The sequence below is a fragment of the Kwoniella mangroviensis genome, assembly GCF_000507465.2.
Source record: "Kwoniella mangroviensis CBS 8507 chromosome 1 map unlocalized Ctg01, whole genome shotgun sequence".
Lineage (NCBI taxonomy): Eukaryota > Fungi > Basidiomycota > Tremellomycetes > Tremellales > Cryptococcaceae > Kwoniella > Kwoniella mangrovensis.
In genome coordinates, this window is record NW_027062533.1 from 11,597,351 (window position 1) to 11,617,788 (window position 20,438).

Sequence of the window (20,438 nt, forward strand, 5' to 3'; positions counted from 1 at the left end):
GAGAGACAAATTGGATTATGATTCGATTGTGATTGATGGATGATGAATCTACTTTTGATGGTGATGGTGATGGACAGATAAATGTCCGGTCACGACGGCGTCATGAACTCATTACAGGATACAGTGATGCGAAAAGGAGATTACCAAAGCCAAGAGGAGGTATGTGGGCTGTGCGGCAATCACCAATAGTCCAAAGGATAGTAACAAGCCAAGGGTCACAAATAGCAAAATAGGTCCAATAACGGACAGGGAATCCCACATCGTCCGAGACCAGGGTAGGGTATCAAAGTAAATGTAGATGCGAAACGAAAATTATCTCAACAGAGGATACGAAAAAGAAGCGAAAGGAGTGTCCAACCTCGTCCTCGTCCTCATCCTGGTTCATAACCCCCATCTTCATTCAGTACCACTTCGGGTCCCGAACATTCCTCTCTCCACTTTCGCTGAGATAGAGGCTTTGCACTAGGATTCGACACCATCTCATTCACCGAAAGCCACTCAAAGGATGGTTCAGGCATAGCATCTCTCTCCATCGAATCTGATATCCATCGGATCGGATGGTTGAGATAGACCAGAAGGGGAAGAGGAACTCACCAAATATGACTTCAGACGACTAAACTTAGTACGTATACTAAAAAAGTACAATAGCAGTTTACAGTCTCCGACGATCTCTGTTTTTAAAGAATGTTTCGGGTTGGATTGTAGGTATGTTACGACTGTAGGAGAATATATTTAGATCGTTTCTCTCGGTTCGGTACCGATTCTGATTCCAGTGTATGCTCTATGAATCGTAAAGGATGGGTGGGTTTCAACGTTTTTATTGTTTCTGTCTGTTGCCACTGGACCAAAGTGGGGATGACGACGTATACACAGTGTTAGTGAATACAAATGATCTTGTTCGTATTCGGAATGGTTGGCGGGGTCGGTCCAATCTATAAATTCGACTAGAGTTAAGATGGATTAGAAGAGTTTGGATTAGCTCAAAGCTAAAAGCCAGAAAGCCATGATAACACACAACAACTATAAACTTAAAGTAGATTGAAAGCAAGGTTCATCTCATCTCGTCTCCGTTCCGTTAGGTCTGGTCTAGTCTTTCTTTCCTCTTCTTCCCCACTCACACAGACAGCTGCATCTCTGTACCCCACTTGAGAAAGAACGAGTTGTAACATGGACAAATCAGGGACGAGGTTAACGGAGATGGAATCAAAAAACATGAGGGAAGGTCTGGGCGTGAAGCAGCATTATTGCACAGACTATAAAGCAACACATCCATTGCCGCTTCCACCGATCACTATCATGAGCACGATGATGGTGATAAGGGCAATGTCGCAAGGGTACATGAACAGGTGAGAATCGAAAGGAGGGTTCTAGACTCGTTTCATTGCACAGCAGAAGTAATTAAAAGATGGTACGATCAAGGGTAGACAAAAGATGAACCATCAAGGCAAACAACTGAATAGATGGATCGGTTCACTCACGATAGAAGGCAGGGCCTTTTCAAACAGGTATTCTAGACTGGTTTCAGGATGTTTCTATAGATTTGGTTGTGAGCTATATGATACGATTAGATCGTTGAGAGATGACTATCAGCTAAAAGTGAGGTGCATCAGCCCATATTCATTGAAAGATGGTTGTGGTTTGACTTCTTCACAAATGAGTACTAATCTATCTAAAGTAGCCTGACAATGATTTGATGAGATGATCTATACGGTGGATGCAAATCATCACTCATGCGACTCACTTTAAGTCAATTAACTCCTTCGATTTGATGAGGATTATAAAAGATGGGAGTTGAGTATCTTTCGTCAGCCAGCCATATATATTGAAAATGCATCACAAAATACTCATGATGATCATCTCATACTAACTTGTGTTATACGAGTTCTCAATCTATTGTTCTTCTAACCAGTGAAATTCCATTATACCCAAAACACCACTTCGTATCCTTGTCCTTTGGAAAAAACAAACAAAGTCACTTTTTTATCTCTCCGATCCCCGATTTGATCGCTCTACTCCGCCATTCACCAAATTGCCTCGAGGTAAAGTCGTGTTTTCTCTTCTTCTGTGGTGCGTGGTGGCGTTGTATTGAGTGAAGGTTGTGTGAATGGATGGTGTAGCTTGATTAGGGTCGATAGACTAAAACCTTGATTGCTTTACGATTCGAAGAGATGGTCTCTCAGTGCTATAGGGAGATAAGAATGATTTAGGTATACTCTAAGATGCCGATGGACCGATGGTCACGGTGATGTTTGAGGGATTCGATCAATTTGTTTTGGTAAAACAGCTGAATCAGTCGATCTTTGTCTGTTTACTTTTGATGGTGATGATGCACTTGGTGATTGATGAATGATGGTCAGTTGCTGAAACAGTAGGGAGCTGCTGATAACCAAGGAATGATGCGCCCGTATATCATCTGGTAATCAACGAAACACACATACTCTCTCGCACACACATGACACAATCATCTGATGATCTAGTGAAGCCAAATTGTACTTGACGAGCGAGTGAAGTGTTCCTCGACCCCTGCCTTTGAGCAAGTGCCACAGAAAACTTTATTCCTCCGAATCTCTTACACCAGGTACCATACTGTTTGGCCCTGAATTCAAATTTAGCACCTATATTTTTTTTTGATGGGTTGTGAGATTTGTGGTCTCTCGAATAACCACTGAAGGCCGACCAACTACTACCACCTGCCGGAGCACCTGACCAACGTGAAGAGGAAACATTGCTATGGCAAGTCTTCTCGAGTCAAGTTCGGTCTTTGACTTTGGGCTGATTTCGGAATTCGGCTTTTGGCATCGGAAGTCTCTGGCGTTTCATGGATACTGAAGATCTACATTTAGATCAGATCATATTTGATCGTCTGGGCGTTTGATGACTGATGATAGCTGTTTTCAACTTTTACTAAAACAGATCTACATATGAAACTTGCTTAGCAACTTGGCTGTTATATGTCGCATAAAAGAAAGCATTTCCGAAAGTATGATTGTTCGGGTTCGCTTTCGTCCGAACAGCACTTGATCTGAAATGGAATACGATGCTGAGGGCGCAGGGATGATCGTATGAAAATGAGATTAGCGATTTACGTACACTGATGCGTCTCAAGTCTTATCAGTATTGTGCGGTCTTGAGATCCTCAAAAGTGATCCATGTTTACTATGGCACAGTACCCGTGAGTTCGAGAATAAAAGGATTTCGAGGGACTTGGACTTGCAGCTTCCAGATGAGAGAGGATCTCGTATCACTAGGACTTTCTTCTTTACAGCTACTTCACCCGGACAACACGATGGTCGACAAGATCCTTGCCATGTCTTTCTTTTGTCCACGTATGCCGAGGAGAAGTATACTATAAAGTAGCTCGAAGAGATCGATCCTTTGGAAATAACCTTTATGGTGATTGTGTTCTCGCTCTTCTTCAACGGCCTAGCACGCATATAAGGACCTGGTACATTATAAATCAGAGTATTGTAAGCGAATGTCACTATTCTCCCTTTCCAGGTCAAAAAGCTCACGAATACAGAGCGGTTTTCATTCTTGTACAGCCCAATTGAAAATGCTCGTCCTGGAATCGCAGGGTCCATCAAATGTGATGAACATGTCCACTTCAATCGATGCCAATGATTTGAATACGGCAACGGCAGAAGACTCTATTGATACCACCCTCCCTTGGAAAGAGATCTTTCAGAGCATGTCATCAAATCATGAAGCCCTTCAGCACGACTACGATCGATTCCAATCCGTCATCCAAAATACGAAGATTCGCGATACTCGAACAGAAGATCTGGAGCTGGAACTTCTTCATGCAGGAGAGAAGAGTCTCCAGTCTTATGTTCACAATCGTGATTCAATCCTGAACTTCAACTTCATTCCTGATCCACTGATAGCTCCCCCCGATCATTCAATGGTCAACACCTTTCAGAAACTCGATGTTGATATGAACACTCTGATGGAGAAATGGATAAACAGGACCAGGCCACATAAGACTGAATGGTCCAGATGGGCTATCAAGACAGTTCGTCGAGCTATCACTGCTATAGACACTTTCCATATGTCAAGAGAAGCTTTTAACCAAGCTGGTACCAATTCAGAGGACTATGAGTTTCTGCAGGCTGATATGTATGATGATGAGATGATTCTAACCCAGAGCCTCGAAGATCTACAAGCTCACGAAAGTGAAATAACCAAAGTATTGGAATTGTCAGGCAATGATGATCCCCAACAACACTTACTGGCCTCTGAGTATACGGAATTAAAGATCGCCCTGAAAGAGTATAGGGATAATGGGAGGTTTGATATGGATGATATGGGTGAAGCGTTGGATGATTTCTAGATGGATATGTGATGGAGAAAGATTTCATTTTGGGACCCTTTCATCTTGCAAGATTGAAGCAATATGATTTCATGCACATATATAGCGCATGACCTGTTTGGGAGGTTACAATGTATACTTCAGGTATGAGACGAGGTGCCATAGAAGCACTGCGATGCTCACTTCGAAGCATAAACGCAATACAGTATATACAAGCGTCAATCACGTACTTTATGTTGTAAAGTAGCTCCACTGTACAAGAATGGTAGGAAATTCTGGTATCTTTCTCACTTGTCTATCGTACATGACTTATTTGACTCAGAGCCTCCAGAGTTGTCAGGAATATTTCTGGTGTGGCAGATATGATTTCGCTTCGAATGCATGCATCACCCGTAAGGATTAGCAGTAACCCCTCCGAATCCTTCTCTGGGTGCCACGTATACAGGATACTGTATAGAACACCCTGATCTCATGATCAATGATGAAAGGTTATGAATACCGTGTCGCCCTGGGACTCGTCTGACCAGTGGGGTCGTAAGCTTATGAAAGGATGGGAGACCCAGAGAGACTAGATGTACAAAGTATGTATGTCATCCTTGGTGATCGCCGTGCAATGACTGATGAAAGGAAATGGAATACGACGAGAGGTCAATGCATTGAATGAGCGAGTTCGAATTGCAATAAAACGATTCACCCCAAGTCAGAGAATAGAGTATATTACCTTATGCCACTTCTATGCACAATCTCATGGATATTAAATCATGCAGTCCAACGATAATTACGATCAGTCCATAATTCACCATTCTTCCGACCTTGCATCACTCCAACAACAAGTCAACAGATACAGCGCCATTGCAGATGAGGTCGATACAGCAGTCAGAAATGGGAGGGATCCGAGTGTGCAGCTTCCAGAAGCGAAGGATCTCAGCAGTCTCGGTGAAGTGAGTAGGCAAAACCCTTCTGAAGGTCATCAGGCTAGCGAATTAGATCAATCATATGCACAAGCAGTTGCGGAGCTGCGGAATGCTCGAACAATGGAGGAAACAATCACCCAGTATCACACCAAGATCATCAGAGCTTGTGAAAGTATGAAAGCATGCTTGGAGGCATCTCAACGTTACATTGCTTCTGAGGAGAACATTCCCTCGACCCGTAGGGATATCGAAGGGTTCGAATATCCCGATCACCTTGGTGAGAAATGGAGGGAAATGTACGAGGCTGCTTCCGATTGCGATTACGATCAGAATGCATCATATGTCACCTCAGTCATTTCACTCGATCATCCCCTAAAAGCCGATATGATTAATTGGGACGAAATCCAAGAGGAATACTTTGAAGCGCAACAATCAAGCCATAAGCTGTACAAGATGCAAGCGATCATGGGCTCAAAATACTGTCGCGCTTGAAAGAATAAGGAATATCACCATTGCGATTGAAAGCCATTGACATACATCAAGGACGATACCCTAGACACCGATTTCAGTTTCTTAGTCAAGTCACGCGACCTCAGGTACAACAGGAAACCCCTTTCTCTCTGTTGAAAACTTTCATTCATATTGATATATGCATCATTTAGTCGACGTCTTTACGATAGCTAGTTGATACACACTGGGTCTTTTAGCAGGGAGCCTCGCTACCGACCTGTGTATGCCTTTGCTCATTGTCATTACACCCATTAGCCAATGGTACTGTGCTAAGCTCGTAGGTTCTCCATCCGACTGCTACCTTGGAGGTTTCTCTTTCAGTCCTATGACCTTTGAGGTTTGACAGTGAAGCAGTCTTTCAATCTGCGAGTTCCGCCAAGTGCTTGCCAGGTTCGCGATTCGAAGCATGCCACCCGTATACAGTACAACGTTGCACACGGAGTGTATCTGGATGATGTAATGGTTGAACACTTCTCCTTTATCTGAGGAGAAGCGGGCAGAAGAAAGGTTCGAAAGAGCTTCTTGGTTAAACATTTGCATTGGTATGTGCAGTACTGACATCTTTTAAAGCTACATAAACCGATATGTAACCAGAACTATACTGTAAAATACAGTATCAGCGTGTTCAATTTCGTATTGCCATCTCCGCAACTTGATCCTTCGTTGAGTAGCCGTATACGTCTTTTCGAGTCCCACGACACTGTCCTCTCTCACTGATTATTTTCGAACATCCATCCCCACCCATACCATGAACAATTCTATTTACCCTGATGACCCAGTGTCATCAAAAAGCGTTGGGGAAATGCGCAAGGGAATGATCGGTAATTGGATCAATACTAACACTCAAAATCCTTCCACTAATCAGGATATGTCCAAAGAGGTGACGAATGATCCTACTTCTTGCACTGGTTTTAGAGAAGTCAATGCCATTTTGACCGAGCTGAGGCAAAGTGCAGAAGGTTATACAAAGATGGTAAATGAGCTATGGGCTCAAAGTTCCAGAACATCTAATGTCAATTGGCCTGACATGACAGAACATGAAAGGTGGAGAACTGAAATAGGAACGATGATCGAATATCTGACTGAAGATTTGACAGTTGATCTTCAAGTGAAAAATGAAGTTTCCGGTCTGAGGGCTAGATGCCAGACTCAATTCGATGAGATAACCCAATTGAAAAAGCGTAATTCATCGATCGAACCTTATCGAGTATTGCTCAACAGAGCAAATGACCTGACTCGTTCGACTATATCTTCTTACCAAGGTATTCTAAATGGAACTTTATTGGCTAAAGGCGGCGAGTTGGACTCTCAATTTCGGGAAATGGCTAAATCGTACTCCGAAATTAATCAAAATTCCTCAAAGATCAACCAAGCTGTTCGTCTGGTGGCTCAACAAGGTCTCAAGGAAAGATATACCGACATTTTTGGTGTCAATGATGATTCGGATACCGATACTGATAGTGAATACGAATACGGAAATCGACATCATTATGCTCAAGGCGAGACTTACGAATTCCAACCTCAAGAACACGAGCTGATAACGGAGATAGAAAGCTGGACTCAATCGAAATCGAATGTGCAAACTGCCGGATTCCCATCGGAATTGATGGATCTCTTACCAAAGAAGTACAAATCGCTGTTGACTTCTGGTCTAGCATCTTCGAAAGGGGATATACCTGTATACAAGGTATTCAAGGCATGATATGATAAGTCTGTCTGAATTATACCAGGTAATTCACATCTTAGATCGACAGCTTGATTCATGACAGAAGTCATGAAGAATAATTTCAATATCAGACCATACATCGCATACAAATACATCAACATCCTACTCCAATGTACAAACACATGACTGCTCCGTCGATTGGTAGTTGGGGTTTTATTTCTTCTTCAGAACCAAACTCAGCATATCTCCATCATCTAAGTTCACACTGGCCAATGTTGAAGCGTTATTCATAACCTTTGTACCGTAGTCCAGCCTCATTCTCGATATCGGTAAATCAGCATCAACAATCCTCTTGATCTTTTCTCTGATGGTCGAGAAGAGCGTTGTTACGGGTAGGTCAGTAATGGTGATTATCGATCCATTCAATTTGTATTCTGGTTTTTCGGGCATGTTGGGGAGTTGGACGGAGATGTTTATTGGGTCAGGATGAAGATTGGTCCAGTCGGTTTCCTATACCATCATTCAGAATCAGTATCACATGACGGACACATAGGTGCATTGAAAATTACGGATGAAGATGATATTTCTTTGTCGTGGGTGCATATCGGTCAAGTGAGATTTATCACTCACAGTGTAAAGCTGGCCATAAGGTAATTTCTCAATCTTCGGTCTCTTAAAGACGGGTTTCTCAGCCGAGCCATCATCTTCATATGGTCTGACTTGGCCTGCAAGGGGTGACGATCCACCAGAGGAAGCGGAAGCAGCATTGATAGCTGCCATCCTTGAAGGGTGGATAGACGGTGCCGAAGGAGGTTGAGGGGAAGGCGCGAAAGAGGGATCATAGGGAGCGGATATGTATTCTTTGGTGGACGGTCCAGTGGGTGCAGCGGAGATGGTAGCTCCGGAGTACGCAGTGCCTCCGCCAGGAGTCTGTAATCCCGCTGCGAGAGGTGGTGGGATAGCCTGAGGTGCACCGGGCGTACCGGGTCCGATCTGTGGTCCAGCTGCATTGGCCGGTGCTTCACTGTCATACATGAAAATTTCACCAAGTCAGCTGAATAAACCTGGAATAGGGAAAATGTAACTCACGTCAAACCAATTCTGCTATGCAATTTCTTGATTTGATCTTCAACATTGAATGAACTTTGGAAAGTTTCTGTTGTCTTTGCTGCAGAAGCCGTATGACCATCCCAAATGATCTTTTCCCTTTCCCTTCTTTTCTGCCTTTCTTCCTCTTCTCGCTGTTTCCTTTGAGCTTCGTCCAAGTCGTCCCCGAACAGATCGGTTCTTGCGTGAGCCAGATTTTTGAGCGATGCGACGACGTCGGCACCTATCGCACGAAAAGAGCATCAGTATCTACTTGTACACTGAAGTTGGACTGATTACTTACCATGTTGCAATTGCTGTGCTTGGGCTCTTCGCATCTCGAGGTTCTTCTTCTGTTCTTTCCATTTCGGATCCAATAATTCGATACGCATATGTTCTGACAACTCGTTCTCTGGGATCGATTGACCACAATTTGGACATTTGGCTGTGCCCACATTTCCACCTCTTTGTATACCTATACGACGTCAGGCGAATCATCAGCTTTCAAGCCATTGAGTCCTCAAATGCTCAACGCCAGCTTACCTTTCGGTACATAATCCTTCTTAATCTTCAAACCTCTTTGCTCCATAGCAGCTCTCTGTACCTCCCTCGCTCTAGCCTGTTCCTGTTCAGCCTTGATACGCTGTAATCTAACTTCTTCCTCTTCCTCATCTTCCTCTTCTTCCTCAATTTCCATCTCATCATCCGCATTCTGACCATTCTGGAAAGTCGTTTCTGCCGTTGGTCCAGCACCAGTTTCCTCCATGACCATAGCTGCCATTCTCTTCTCGGCCATCGACATCGTCCTAAGTTTATCTATCGAAGTTGGAGGAGGCAATTCTAGCTGTTCATCATTCTGCGTAAACTCGATAGTTTCTACTGTTACGAAGTCTTGCCAATCTATAGCAGCAAATGCTTTTGCCTCTTCCTCTTCTTCTTTAGCTTTGATATCTTCCCTCTTCCTTCTTCCCTTTTCCCATTCTGCCCTATTCCGTGCTTCTTCCAATGTCTTCCATTTGATCTCAGGGTCATTAGCTTCTTTTACCAAGTTTTCGATCAATCCTGGAGGAGGTTGCATGACTTTTTGGTAAGATTCGACCATGCGATTGTAATATCCATATAAAGAATGGGTAGGTCGGAGGAAGTCGAATTGGTAATTTCGACCTTCTTTGACCGATAGAGAAGAAAGGAAAGATCGACCTCGACGAGCATGGAACAGAGCGGTGAGTCGGAGGATATCCCTATAAAATAACCAGAAACATAGATATCCAGTCAGAGAGATTGACTCCCGTTTATTTTCTAAGAGCTGAGAGGAACTTACAGATCCATTGCTGTCACACCAGGTAAGTCAACCAGAAATTCCCAAGGTTTCGGCTCATAAGCGTTGATCACATCTTCCTTCTTATCCTTCTTCTCTTCTGGTACAGGTGTCGAAGTTGATATTCCCGCTGCAACATCATCGGCATCTTCTTTAACTTTCACCAACATGTATCGATAATATTGATGATACGGATCAGCATCGTTCAAGAAAGCGAATTTAGGATCGCTTTTCTGATGTTCTCTTATTTTCTCTTCTAAGAGTAAGGGAGTGGGTGATTTAGATATGTGATTGGCTGTTTTATCGACGATATCTGCAAAAACACAGTAAATCACGTATCAGATCTATCCATTTCAACATACTGGTGCTGGAATGGCATATGTTGTTGCTTGAGATGAAGACCAAGAGAAAAGCGACTCACTTCTGATTTCTCGGGGAGGATAGATGATCCCAACTTTCAACTTATCACTTGCCCTCACCGGTCGATCCTCCTCCATACCTCCTTGACCTTCATCCTCTTCAGCTGCCGGTGTACCGTTCCCATTTGTAGCGCTCCCATTGGGTATTTGTCGGAGTTCGTCCTCCCCAGCGTACGTGTTGACGGGTTTTGGTAAGTTCAGTGCCGACATCTTGTCAGCGGAGATGAACTAGGGTATGCTGAATGAGTTTAGTCAATCTAAAGAAGAGCTCTGAGCGTTGTGAATATTGAAATCTCTGTACGATACATAGCTCATCAACGACGAGCCAAGTGGGTGAGATGCGTGGCGGAAATACGGCGATGACTGCCGTTGTGGCAGCCACGGATGCTTGCGCGACTGCTTTTCCCTTTGTGGTGGTTGTGCCACGTGGTCAGTCTTGAGTGTCAACAAGTTGAAAGCCACCTCTACCAACTAAGAATCTATCATTCAACTTGACTTGACATCTCTCAACCCTGCTCATCGTCATTAGCAGTGTCGCAGTGTCTCACTTTTTCCAAAGTTCATATCCCAATTACCTTGTTACATTCCGCACCAAATCTCATGAGATAGATCGATTGATTACTATGTCATCAGTACACACCCATGGTAGACCTCAAGTCCGTCGACCATCAGGCTCGAGACCTCCTCCAATGGTCACTCCAGGTATGCCCGTACGTGCGGACCAAGCCAAACAACTCATGCAGCAATTCCCACAACCTCATCCCCAAAGATCATCCAACCCATCACCCCATCCCACTTCTTCATCTCCTGCAGCCGGTCATACGAATCACCATCGATCATCTATGCCGAACCCCCATCAAAAGCCAACACCTGTCAAAACCCATCAGATGCAAAAATCGAGCCATGCTTCCGTATCTGGTAGACCGCTACCTAGGACCTCTCATGCTCAACGATCAGATTCGAGTGATTCTTCTTTGAGAGAAACTCACAGAGCCAATATCAAGCCTGTTGGTGCAGGTAGTATGGGCCCACCTAGATATCCCAGTGCGAACCTTGCATGGGGTCATCAGAATAATAAATTACCTTCACCGAAGGAACATCAAGCGGGGAGCCAGAGCCAGACTCAGACTCCGGTATCGAGAGGGAGTATGGATATGGGTATGGGTATGGGTGCGAGGGAATCCAGATCCGATGTTGAAATGCAATTCAATCACTTGCTCGTAAGTCCATCAAAGTTTACTTGAATTCGATTTGTTTTACAGTTGACTGAAGTAACTGATACGGTCTGTTTTTGTAGGACTCGCTCCAAGTTCCAGCTACCGTCAGACAAAAATTTTCCACAGTCTCATCAGACGTCAAATCCTCTATCCTCCTTTCCACTCTCAATTCCAATCCCACAATCTTATCATCCTTGGGTCTACCCACTCCAACACCTACAACGCCCAAAGTCAAGAAAAGGATGTCCACACCATTATTGCGCAAGACCAAATCGTCTGCAGAAGTCTCTTCTCCTAGTGGTTCACCGCAAGTAGGCAAGACATACGATGTGGGTGGAGAGGGGTTCGTGATTGTAGCTTCGCCCAATTTGAATAACGAAGGAAATAATAGAGGTATTATGTCTCCTCCTCTTGGATATGGTAGCAATTCAAGAGGCCAATCAATGGATTTACCTCGAGCTTCCACATCGTCTGGGTCCGGTTCAAGTTCAGGTCCAAGTAGACCTCTATCGGGATTGTTCAGTCCATCAACTTCCAACTCATCGTCTTTAGGCAGATCATCCGGAAAAGGTCTGAATATCTCCATGGGAGAACAACCTGATTCCTTTATCACTTGGTTGAATGCTCACAAGGGGACAGATCTTAACATGGATGTAGGAAAAGCCAAAAAATTGAGAATGCTGCTTAGACATGAGAGTACAACTTGGGTTGGGACATTCTTAGAGATGAAAGGGTATGATCTGATTTTAGATAGGTTGAAAGATCTTTTGGATATTGAGTGGAGGTGAGTTGGAGTGGACGTTCTGAAGGTGATCTCAGCTGATGGATATACCGTATGATTTTGTGTGGTAGGGAAGAACAGCACGATGATCAGATGTTATACGAATTACTGAGATGCGTCAAGGCGCTCTCCACTTCGGAGGTGAGCTTTCCATTTCCCTTTCTCGTCTCTCCTAATGTATGATAGCTCATTCAGCGGGTTACATTTCGTGTAGATTGGTAAAATAGCACTACGATCACATTTCCCACAACCTTTCCCATCAATATCCAACTTGTTGTTCTCAGAGAAGAAACCTGGTGATTTAGCTTCGAGGCAGATCATCATTGAATTATGGTTATTCCTCTTCGACCTTTTCCCTCCTTCCTCCTCTTCAAGAAACGGACCTAAAACCAGTACGATTAGGTTTGATGACAAATCGGAAATAGATATAGTGCAAGAAGTGAAAGGACTTTTGATACCTGATTTACCTGATCCGACGAAAGAACAGCACGAATTCGTGACTAAGGCTCATAGGCCTAGAGTTTTCAAGGCTTGGGTAGGAGAGTTGAGTGATATATGTAGAGATTATTTCTGGTAAGTTGAATTTCCCTTTTACTTACAATTTTCATCGGTGTATGTTTGTTTTACCACAGCTGATCATGTATTGTGTATGTCTTTCTATAGGATCATGTGTCACGCTTCTAACACTTTATGGGATATCTCAGAAGTCGATGAGAACCTGGTAGAGAAACCGGTCGCTCCTGGAGGTGCGACTGGTGGAGTAGAGTTTGAAGCTATGAATTATGTTGTGAGTGATTTCGATTTCACTTATTCGTTTCGCAGACATGGATTTTATGACTTTTCATCTTATTTTTGATCTGTTGTCTGATCTTGATCATTTGAGATTGGCTGAGTACTGACTTTTGAGTGGATAACATTTAGACGATACATTTCAAATTACTCAATGCATTATGTAAATTCCAAGCGATAGAGAATAAGGATGATGCGTTGAAATTGCACGAAGATCTAATGAGTTCAGGTATGGATAGGATATTGGTGGTGAGTGATTTATATCCGTCGTTCAACACTTGAACATCGATACAGACGAGACTCTGAACAACTGACCATTGACTTCCTTCTATAGACCCTTCGTAAAGCCTCTACTACGTATTATCCTACTCTGCACCTCGAGTTAGCTAGATATGTCAGGTTGTTGAAGGATATTTGCCCAAATGGTAAATTGCCTTATTTGATTGGTAAGATGGTTGGACCTCCTCCAGAGGAAGTTAGGAGGTTTGGCGCAAGTGGGAGTGCGAGAGACTGGCTGGGTAGTGGGGTAGCTAGGTGATATCACAAAACAAAACCCTGTATAATAACACTTTTAGATTATCAGATCATTCCTTCTCTCCTTATATATACCCTTCACCTTGAAAACCCATTGATATACACATTTACATATACTTATACCCCTGTTTGTGTACCTTGTATTATCTCGTCTCTTCTATCGTTCATGTGCAATATGCTATAAATATTAGATGAATGCATGAGAATTGAATAGTCATATACTTGAGTTGGGGTATTCATAATGGGAGGAAAATCGTTAGATAAAGGGGAAAAACAATATCATGATAAACGCATCTATATTTGATCTATAGTAAGTAATGAAACACCAATCGTTTCTGAGGTTCTGTAATTCTATATATTCACTTTTCCCCTAACTCCTCCTTCCACTTTCTTTCCTTTTCTTTTCACTTTATAGACATCTTTCTTCCCTTGACTCTTCATCACCTCGCTTGATCATTCTTCATAATTCCCCCTCGCTGTGCACTGATAACAGTCGCATTTCACACCTAATGAGACATGTTCTTCCTCCCTTTCAACAACCTCCTGAAAATAATTTTCCTATTATTCCTACCACCTCTCAACCTAGATAAGAAACCATGTTTGTTCTTCCTTTTCCTCTGAGAAGGTTGATAGAAAGTACCCATCGCTATGAACCTCAAACTACCGAGTGCACTTCGAGCTCGGTATGGTTGAGCGGTCAGACTGGATAATGGAGAGTAATGGTTGGAAATCATTGTTCGATATGGTGAAGGTGAAGATGGGATTGTTGGGTGATCACCAAATAGGTATGAAAGGGATGATTGGTACTGAGAAGATGATGTTGAGGAGAAGGAAGGATGGAATGGTTCAGTTGATGAGAGAGGGTTGAATCGGAGGGTGGAATTTAGAGAGAATTTCGGTTTTGGGCCAGAGAGTGGGAGAGGTGGTCGAGGGAGGAGAGGGAAGATGGCTCGAGGTAATCGGGGCATGATGGCTGGATATAATTATCGTTTATTTTTTTAGATGAGGGAAGAGGGCAAGAGCAGGTCAATCAACGCCTTCCTGTCGTGAGTTTGTGATTTTGGTGTGGTTGTAAGTTTGTCGGACGAAGTGATTGCAAAAGTATATGAATCGGTAATAAAGTGAATCTTGAAGTCAGCTTCGATTCGTCCTGTGTTCTCGGTTCTGGGTAGGTGTATATGTATGTATGAATGTATTGATTGTTATAATTTGGTGGTGTAGGACAAAAGGAGAGACTGGTGGATCGCAGATGATGCATTTTATCAATATATCAGACCATCGTTGGGGAATGCGATGGTTGAGTGAAATTGATATGTGAGGATTGGGATAAATTGATTAAAAATACTCGAGTGGGTATCAGAAAATATTCGACTGACCCAGATTCACATCCCATTACGTCCCATACAACCATCACAGCCTGCTTAAATGTTCATGTATGTGTGACCATTCCTTTCTCTGTCATCCGTCTTCATCTCGTTCCCTCACCCATTCGCTCATATATGCACAGGCATTCAACACCGACACGATGTCAGCAATCGCCTCTTCCTCCTCTTCAGCCCCTCAACCAAACCCAGGAGGGATCATCACCCAACCTCCTCCCCCATCGACACTGAGAGAATCAAGAATCGCAACTCACAGTCATATCAAGGGATTGGGTCTCGCCGACGATGGGACAGCCATGGATTTCTCACAGGGTTTCATAGGTCAGAATCTAGCGAGGGAAGCTTTGGGATTACATTTGAGTTTGTTGAAGTTGGGTAGACATTCCGGTAGACCTTTGTTACTTGTTGGACCACCGGGGACTGGTAAGGTGAGTTGGGACTGCCCTTTTGGGATATGAGGAGTAAATGGATTGGAATTTATGGGACTGCGTTCATACCCATATCCAGATCCACTGAATTAGACATCATCAGAGTAGGATCACTGATAGAAGATCGATAAACGTTGCGTTTTAGAGGGAGTGGAGGAAATATCAATAAGATACACGCTCATACGCTGATTTTTTGAACTACATCTCTAGACCGCTCTCGCTCTCGCTCTCAGTCAAGAACTAGGCTCGAAGGTACCTTTCTGCGCGATGGTGGGATCAGAAGTGTATTCGGGCGAAGTCAAGAAAACCGAAGTGTTGGGCGGTTGTTTCAGACGTGCTATAGGTGGGTCATACAGGCAGATGGGATTATCCTGCATCCCATTTTTCAAACAAAGTCAAGCTGACCTCATCTTCATCTGTGTCAGGCCTTCGTATCAAAGAGACCAAAGAAGTGTACGAAGGAGAGGTGACCGAGCTCACCCCATCCGAGGCTGAGAACCCCTTATCTGGCTATGGCAAAACCATCTCACACGTTATTGTCGGTCTAAAGACAGTCAAGGGGACCAAGCAGCTCCGACTGGATCCATCAGTCTACGAAGCTATACAGAAAGAAAGAGTCGTTATTGGAGATGTAATCTACATAGAAGCCAATACAGGTGCTGTCAAGCGTGTCGGTCGATCAGATGCCTACGCGTCAGAATACGATTTGGAAGCCGAAGAATATGTACCCTTACCGAAAGGTGATGTACATAAGAGGAAAGAATTGGTACAAGATGTTACGTTGAACGATTTGGATATGGCAAATGCGAAACCTCAAGGAGGTCAGGATATCATGTCTGTCATGGGTCAATTGGTCAAAGGAGGAAGAACAGAGGTGACAGATAAGTTGAGGAAGGAAATCAATAAAGTGGTTGACAAGTATATCGAACAGGGGGTGGCAGAGCTGGTTCCTGGTGTGTTGTTCATTGATGAGGTGAGTTCTAGACTTTACCCTTCGTTCTGTCGTATTCGATCCTGTCTTCTATCTAACTTGGTGATCACACCGACTAATCTTGTTCATGGTTTCACTGTGCAGGTCCACATGCTCGATATGGAATGTTTCACCTATCTAAACCGAGCACTCGAATCTCCTTTATCACCCTATGTCGTCCTAGCCTCGAATAGAGGTATATGTACAATTCGAGGGACAGAATATGATGGGATACTTGGATCATCAAGTGAAGGAATTAGATCACCTCATGGTATACCTATCGACCTGCTGGATAGATGTATGATAGTAAAAACCTCCTTATACAAGAAAGAGGAAATTAAAAGGATATTAGAAATGAGATGTAAGATTGAGAATATACAAATTACAGGAGAGGCTTTAGATAAATTGGCGGAACAAGGTGAAAAGACTTCATTGAGATTTGTCCTGCAGTTACTCACTCCTTCGAACATACTCAATAAGACGAAGACTGGGGCAACCGGCGGAGGAGTCAGTATGGAAGATATCGAAGAGTTGAATGATCTGTTCTTGGATGCTAAGAGGTCGACGGGGATATTGAAGGATTTAGAATCTTTGGAAAATAAGTATTAGGATGGAAGTGACCATGAATTCATTGCTAGGGTAGAGCAAAAAGTAGGGGATAAGTGAACAGTAGATACTGTAGACAGGTTATAAGATAATATAGCAGTTTATAGATTAGACGATAGTCGATATCCATTGCCCAAAAAAAGGTTCTGTAATAGTGCAAATTGCAGATATGATCATGTTACAGAATATGAGTCATTATCAGCATGCATCAATATATACACTATAATACATAATCATCTGTCTACCTTCTTTTCTATACATTTGCTATCTATCCATCTATCGTGTATGTCTCAACAGTGCTTAACTCGTCAATGACGTTTTCTCGTGTTTTTCCTCTACCATAAGTTCCCACTTATTTGGGCTACTATTAAAAGACAATATCATCCTATTGGGGCATTGGTACATCTCAATATATCCTTCATGTCCCCTTCTTCATCCATCAATAACCTGCTTCGCCTTTTTCTCACCTACAATTTCACTATCACTCTTTCCCTCTCCACCTTTTCTCGCATTCGTCCCTCTATCCTTTTTATCCTCCGGCGTATCAACGACTTTACCTTTCCTCTGAGCAGATTGTTCTTTGCTTCTTTTCTCTTCTGATTGTTCGGCCAGATCGGATGCTTCTTGAATGGTAGCATCTATATCTATCTTTTCCTGTTTCTCCTGTTTCTCCTCTTCCTCCTCGGACTGTTCATTCTCCGTAGAGGTAGCCGTCGAAGTGGGACTGTCGTTTGATGCCTTTTCTCTCTTATCTCTTATTGTCTTGGTGGCTTTTTCTGTCTTACTCACATTTTCAGATTCCAGTTCACCTTTCCATTCGATATCGTAATCTGAGGCTATACGAGTTATTTCCCTTCGAAGTGTCTTGGCTTCGGAAACTGGATGTATCCGTCATTTCGTCTTAGCACGAACACTTCATGCAAAGATCGTTACATTTGCGTCAAGTGACTTACCCATCTCTGTCCATTTGTCGATATCCAGGCCAGCTTGATCGTACAGCTTCCTCTGTCTGGCTGTTATCGAAAGATCCAATAAGGATGAATAGGATACCTCCCTGTTATGATAACTTGAGACGGACAGAGAGAGTAGTGAAGTCAGAAAATTAGACATAAACATGGCGAGAGTGACGGATCGTACTCACATCAAGAATGCCGCTGAGCCTAAAAGAGCTGCAAATCCGGTCGCCCAAGTCACAGGTTCCATCATATCCCATCCTGCATCGGTGAAGAAGGCTAATAGAAGAACGGTCCATCAGTAATTGAAGATAGATTCAATAGGTAAGGAGAATGGAAGCTATCACTCACTCCACCGTATGACCGCTGCCCAATATACCACTCCACCTCCTAAAGCAGCTACTGCCAATCTCTGAGCACCCCTATGAGCTTTATAATCGATACTGTGATATCACAAGCATTAGCTATCCATACCCACCTATTTGTTGCCTGTCTTTGGGTACCATCTAACATTCAATCAACTTACTCTTTCTTCTGTTTAGTCATCCTATCCAATTCTTTCGTCAAACTCAATAATCTCCTACGTATATAATGTGTTCGACTAGAGAAAGAAGGTATGATCACTTCTAATACCAAATCGCCCTGTCTTTGTCCTTCTTCTTTTGATTTCCTTTCCACGGGATTGTTCGATTTGTTGTCGTTGGATGAGTGTGAGGATGCAGGTGAGATGACAATTTTGAATTTCTCATTAAGACAAGATTGTTTGATAAAATCACTCAAATCCGTTGATTGAGACCAAGATACTTCTTGGAATTTATGACCATCACTCTGCCTTTGATCCAAATATGGTCCACCTTCCTGTCTTTCTCTCTGTTCTTCTGAAGCTGCATTTCTCAAATGACTATCTAGATCTTTAGCTTCCCCCGTTACTGACAAATAGGTAATCTCGGAGTTTACATATTTGCCAGGTAACGAACCGATAATTAAACGACTGAGGTGAGAGAGTGGTTGTGAAGGATGTAACAAGAATGCCGTCTGTCTAGGACTTGCTGAAGCGGTTGGAAGGGGGATCAGAAGTTTGAATAGGTGTGAGGAAGTAGGCGATAATTTGCCTTGCCATTCTTCCAATTCCTGTCCATTCGTGGGAGACGAAGGAGAAGAGGTAGAAGATAAGTTCAGATTAACATCTTCGGTGGTAGACGATGTTTGATCTTGGCCTGCTGTGGGCGTTTGAGAAGGATTGAAATCTGATGAAGGTGACGCCGAGGATATGAAGTGTGCGTGAGAGAGGTCGGTAGCTCCTTCTATCGGAGGATGATGACCATTGTTGGAATTTTTAGGATTGGATGTAGGGGGAAGTTCTTTGTTCGAGAATTTGATTAGAAGAGAAGTATGTATCTGTCGGAGTTGTACAGGTTGGAATGAGTTTCTCTGGGAGATTGGGTAGAGTGATTTTGAACTTGTTGGTTGAGATGCCAGTATAGCTGGGGCCCTGATTGGTATACGAGCTTGTACAGCTTTGACTGAAGTGAGACGTGTAAATTTGGGTATTCGTGTTGGCATTCTTCCACTTAAATGATCCTTATTCAATTATATCTCCCTCCAGGCCGAGCCGAGGCTGACGATACGATATGACAGGTTGCTTCTATTGCTATTGTGATACTACTCTATGTAATCTAGATGTATGTTCTATGCTTGACTGTATTGTAACGATGATTGACAGTAAGAGAAATGTCAATAAATTCCAGTGAACACGGTTGAAGGGTGATCGGCGAGTGTGTGTACGTAACTACGTCATAACCCATCAACATCAAATCTCAGCCCCAATTCATCCATTCACATATGTATGCCGATGCATCTGACAGCACTGTACTGTATGTTTCGAGGGTGTAAGTTGACCTGTGTTAGATTGCATGCAGCGAAACAACGCCTCCAAAATGGTCATGCCCATGTCCCTCATCCCTCGACCATAACAATCTCAAAAGATCGGAGGCAAAAGGCCATTCTTCATCCAAACCCTGCAGGCGCAGGTGACGGTCAATCAAGTGTATGGTACTCACTGAGGTGCCCGTTATGTGGTTGAGAGGCTTTCTCAGCTCAAGGTACTGCGGTGAATGCGAATCCTCTACACGCATCAGCCTGCTACTGACGACCATCGGCTATATCCATGAGCGTTTCATATGTAGTTTGATGATGGAGGAGGATAATAGGATATATGCCACCTCCGTCTCTTTAGCTGCTTTGCTTTGCGTTACCATTTCAGGTACTGTAACAACGTGGGTAGGCTATCGATTCCAGAGAGTTGTTCAGGGGGAAGCCGAGATGTGCCTTGCAAAGTCAAAAGGTTTTTCCCCTTACTCACAGAGAGCAGCAGAACGGGAAATAGGGTAAACAACGAGAAAAGAGGCAAAGGGGAACGGCCACCGCGTCAGTTTGGGACGGGGGAGATACATAAGAGAGGGCAATAACCTCACTGTATGGATGTATCAAAGTACCTAGGCTAAGCGTACAGAGAACGAGCCTCGACTTTGCTCAGTGCTATCATATGATGAAAGT

The 20,438-nt window shown here is 43.4% G+C and overlaps 8 protein-coding genes across 8 annotated transcripts; 5 read left to right on the top strand and 3 right to left on the bottom strand.

Moving 5' to 3' along the window:
* Positions 1–3,553: 3,553 nt before the first annotated feature.
* I203_104393 (uncharacterized protein) lies at positions 3,554–4,330 on the top strand (the record flags this gene model as incomplete). The annotated part of the gene is made up of 1 exon (XM_019144015.1): positions 3,554–4,330. One exon carries the CDS (start codon positions 3,554–3,556, stop codon positions 4,328–4,330), a length of 777 nt encoding a protein of 258 aa, XP_019007064.1.
* A 740-nt stretch (positions 4,331–5,070) lies between these two features.
* I203_104394 (uncharacterized protein) lies at positions 5,071–5,715 on the top strand (the record flags this gene model as incomplete). The annotated part of the gene is made up of 1 exon (XM_019144014.1): positions 5,071–5,715. One exon carries the CDS (start codon positions 5,071–5,073, stop codon positions 5,713–5,715), a length of 645 nt encoding a protein of 214 aa, XP_019007063.1.
* Positions 5,716–6,481: 766 nt separating this feature from the next.
* Positions 6,482–7,435, top strand: I203_104395 (uncharacterized protein; the record flags this gene model as incomplete). Its single annotated transcript, XM_019144013.1, has 1 exon — positions 6,482–7,435. One exon carries the CDS (start codon positions 6,482–6,484, stop codon positions 7,433–7,435), a length of 954 nt encoding a protein of 317 aa, XP_019007062.1.
* Positions 7,436–7,612: 177 nt separating this feature from the next.
* Positions 7,613–10,432, bottom strand: I203_104396 (uncharacterized protein; the record flags this gene model as incomplete). Its single annotated transcript, XM_019144012.1, has 7 exons — positions 7,613–7,909; positions 8,030–8,423; positions 8,489–8,729; positions 8,790–8,960; positions 9,029–9,726; positions 9,807–10,116; positions 10,225–10,432. 7 exons carry the CDS (start codon positions 10,430–10,432, stop codon positions 7,613–7,615), a joined length of 2,319 nt encoding a protein of 772 aa, XP_019007061.1.
* Positions 10,433–10,845: 413 nt separating this feature from the next.
* On the top strand, positions 10,846–13,547 carry I203_104397 (uncharacterized protein; the record flags this gene model as incomplete). The annotated part of the gene is made up of 7 exons (XM_019144011.2): positions 10,846–11,442; positions 11,520–12,223; positions 12,292–12,361; positions 12,435–12,793; positions 12,884–13,007; positions 13,142–13,258; positions 13,344–13,547. The coding sequence occupies 7 exons, from the start codon at positions 10,846–10,848 to the stop codon at positions 13,545–13,547; spliced, it is 2,175 nt and encodes a 724-aa protein (XP_019007060.2).
* A 502-nt stretch (positions 13,548–14,049) lies between these two features.
* On the bottom strand, positions 14,050–14,511 carry I203_104398 (mitochondrial 54S ribosomal protein bL34m; the record flags this gene model as incomplete). Its single annotated transcript, XM_019144010.1, has 1 exon — positions 14,050–14,511. The coding sequence occupies one exon, from the start codon at positions 14,509–14,511 to the stop codon at positions 14,050–14,052; it is 462 nt and encodes a 153-aa protein (XP_019007059.1).
* A 557-nt stretch (positions 14,512–15,068) lies between these two features.
* Positions 15,069–16,932, top strand: I203_104399 (RuvB-like helicase 1; the record flags this gene model as incomplete). The annotated part of the gene is made up of 4 exons (XM_019144009.1): positions 15,069–15,353; positions 15,564–15,696; positions 15,779–16,326; positions 16,429–16,932. 4 exons carry the CDS (start codon positions 15,069–15,071, stop codon positions 16,930–16,932), a joined length of 1,470 nt encoding a protein of 489 aa, XP_019007058.1.
* A 429-nt stretch (positions 16,933–17,361) lies between these two features.
* Positions 17,362–19,445, bottom strand: I203_104400 (uncharacterized protein; the record flags this gene model as incomplete). Its single annotated transcript, XM_019144008.1, has 5 exons — positions 17,362–17,807; positions 17,883–17,995; positions 18,071–18,161; positions 18,234–18,325; positions 18,409–19,445. The coding sequence occupies 5 exons, from the start codon at positions 19,443–19,445 to the stop codon at positions 17,362–17,364; spliced, it is 1,779 nt and encodes a 592-aa protein (XP_019007057.1).
* Positions 19,446–20,438: the final 993 nt, after the last annotated feature.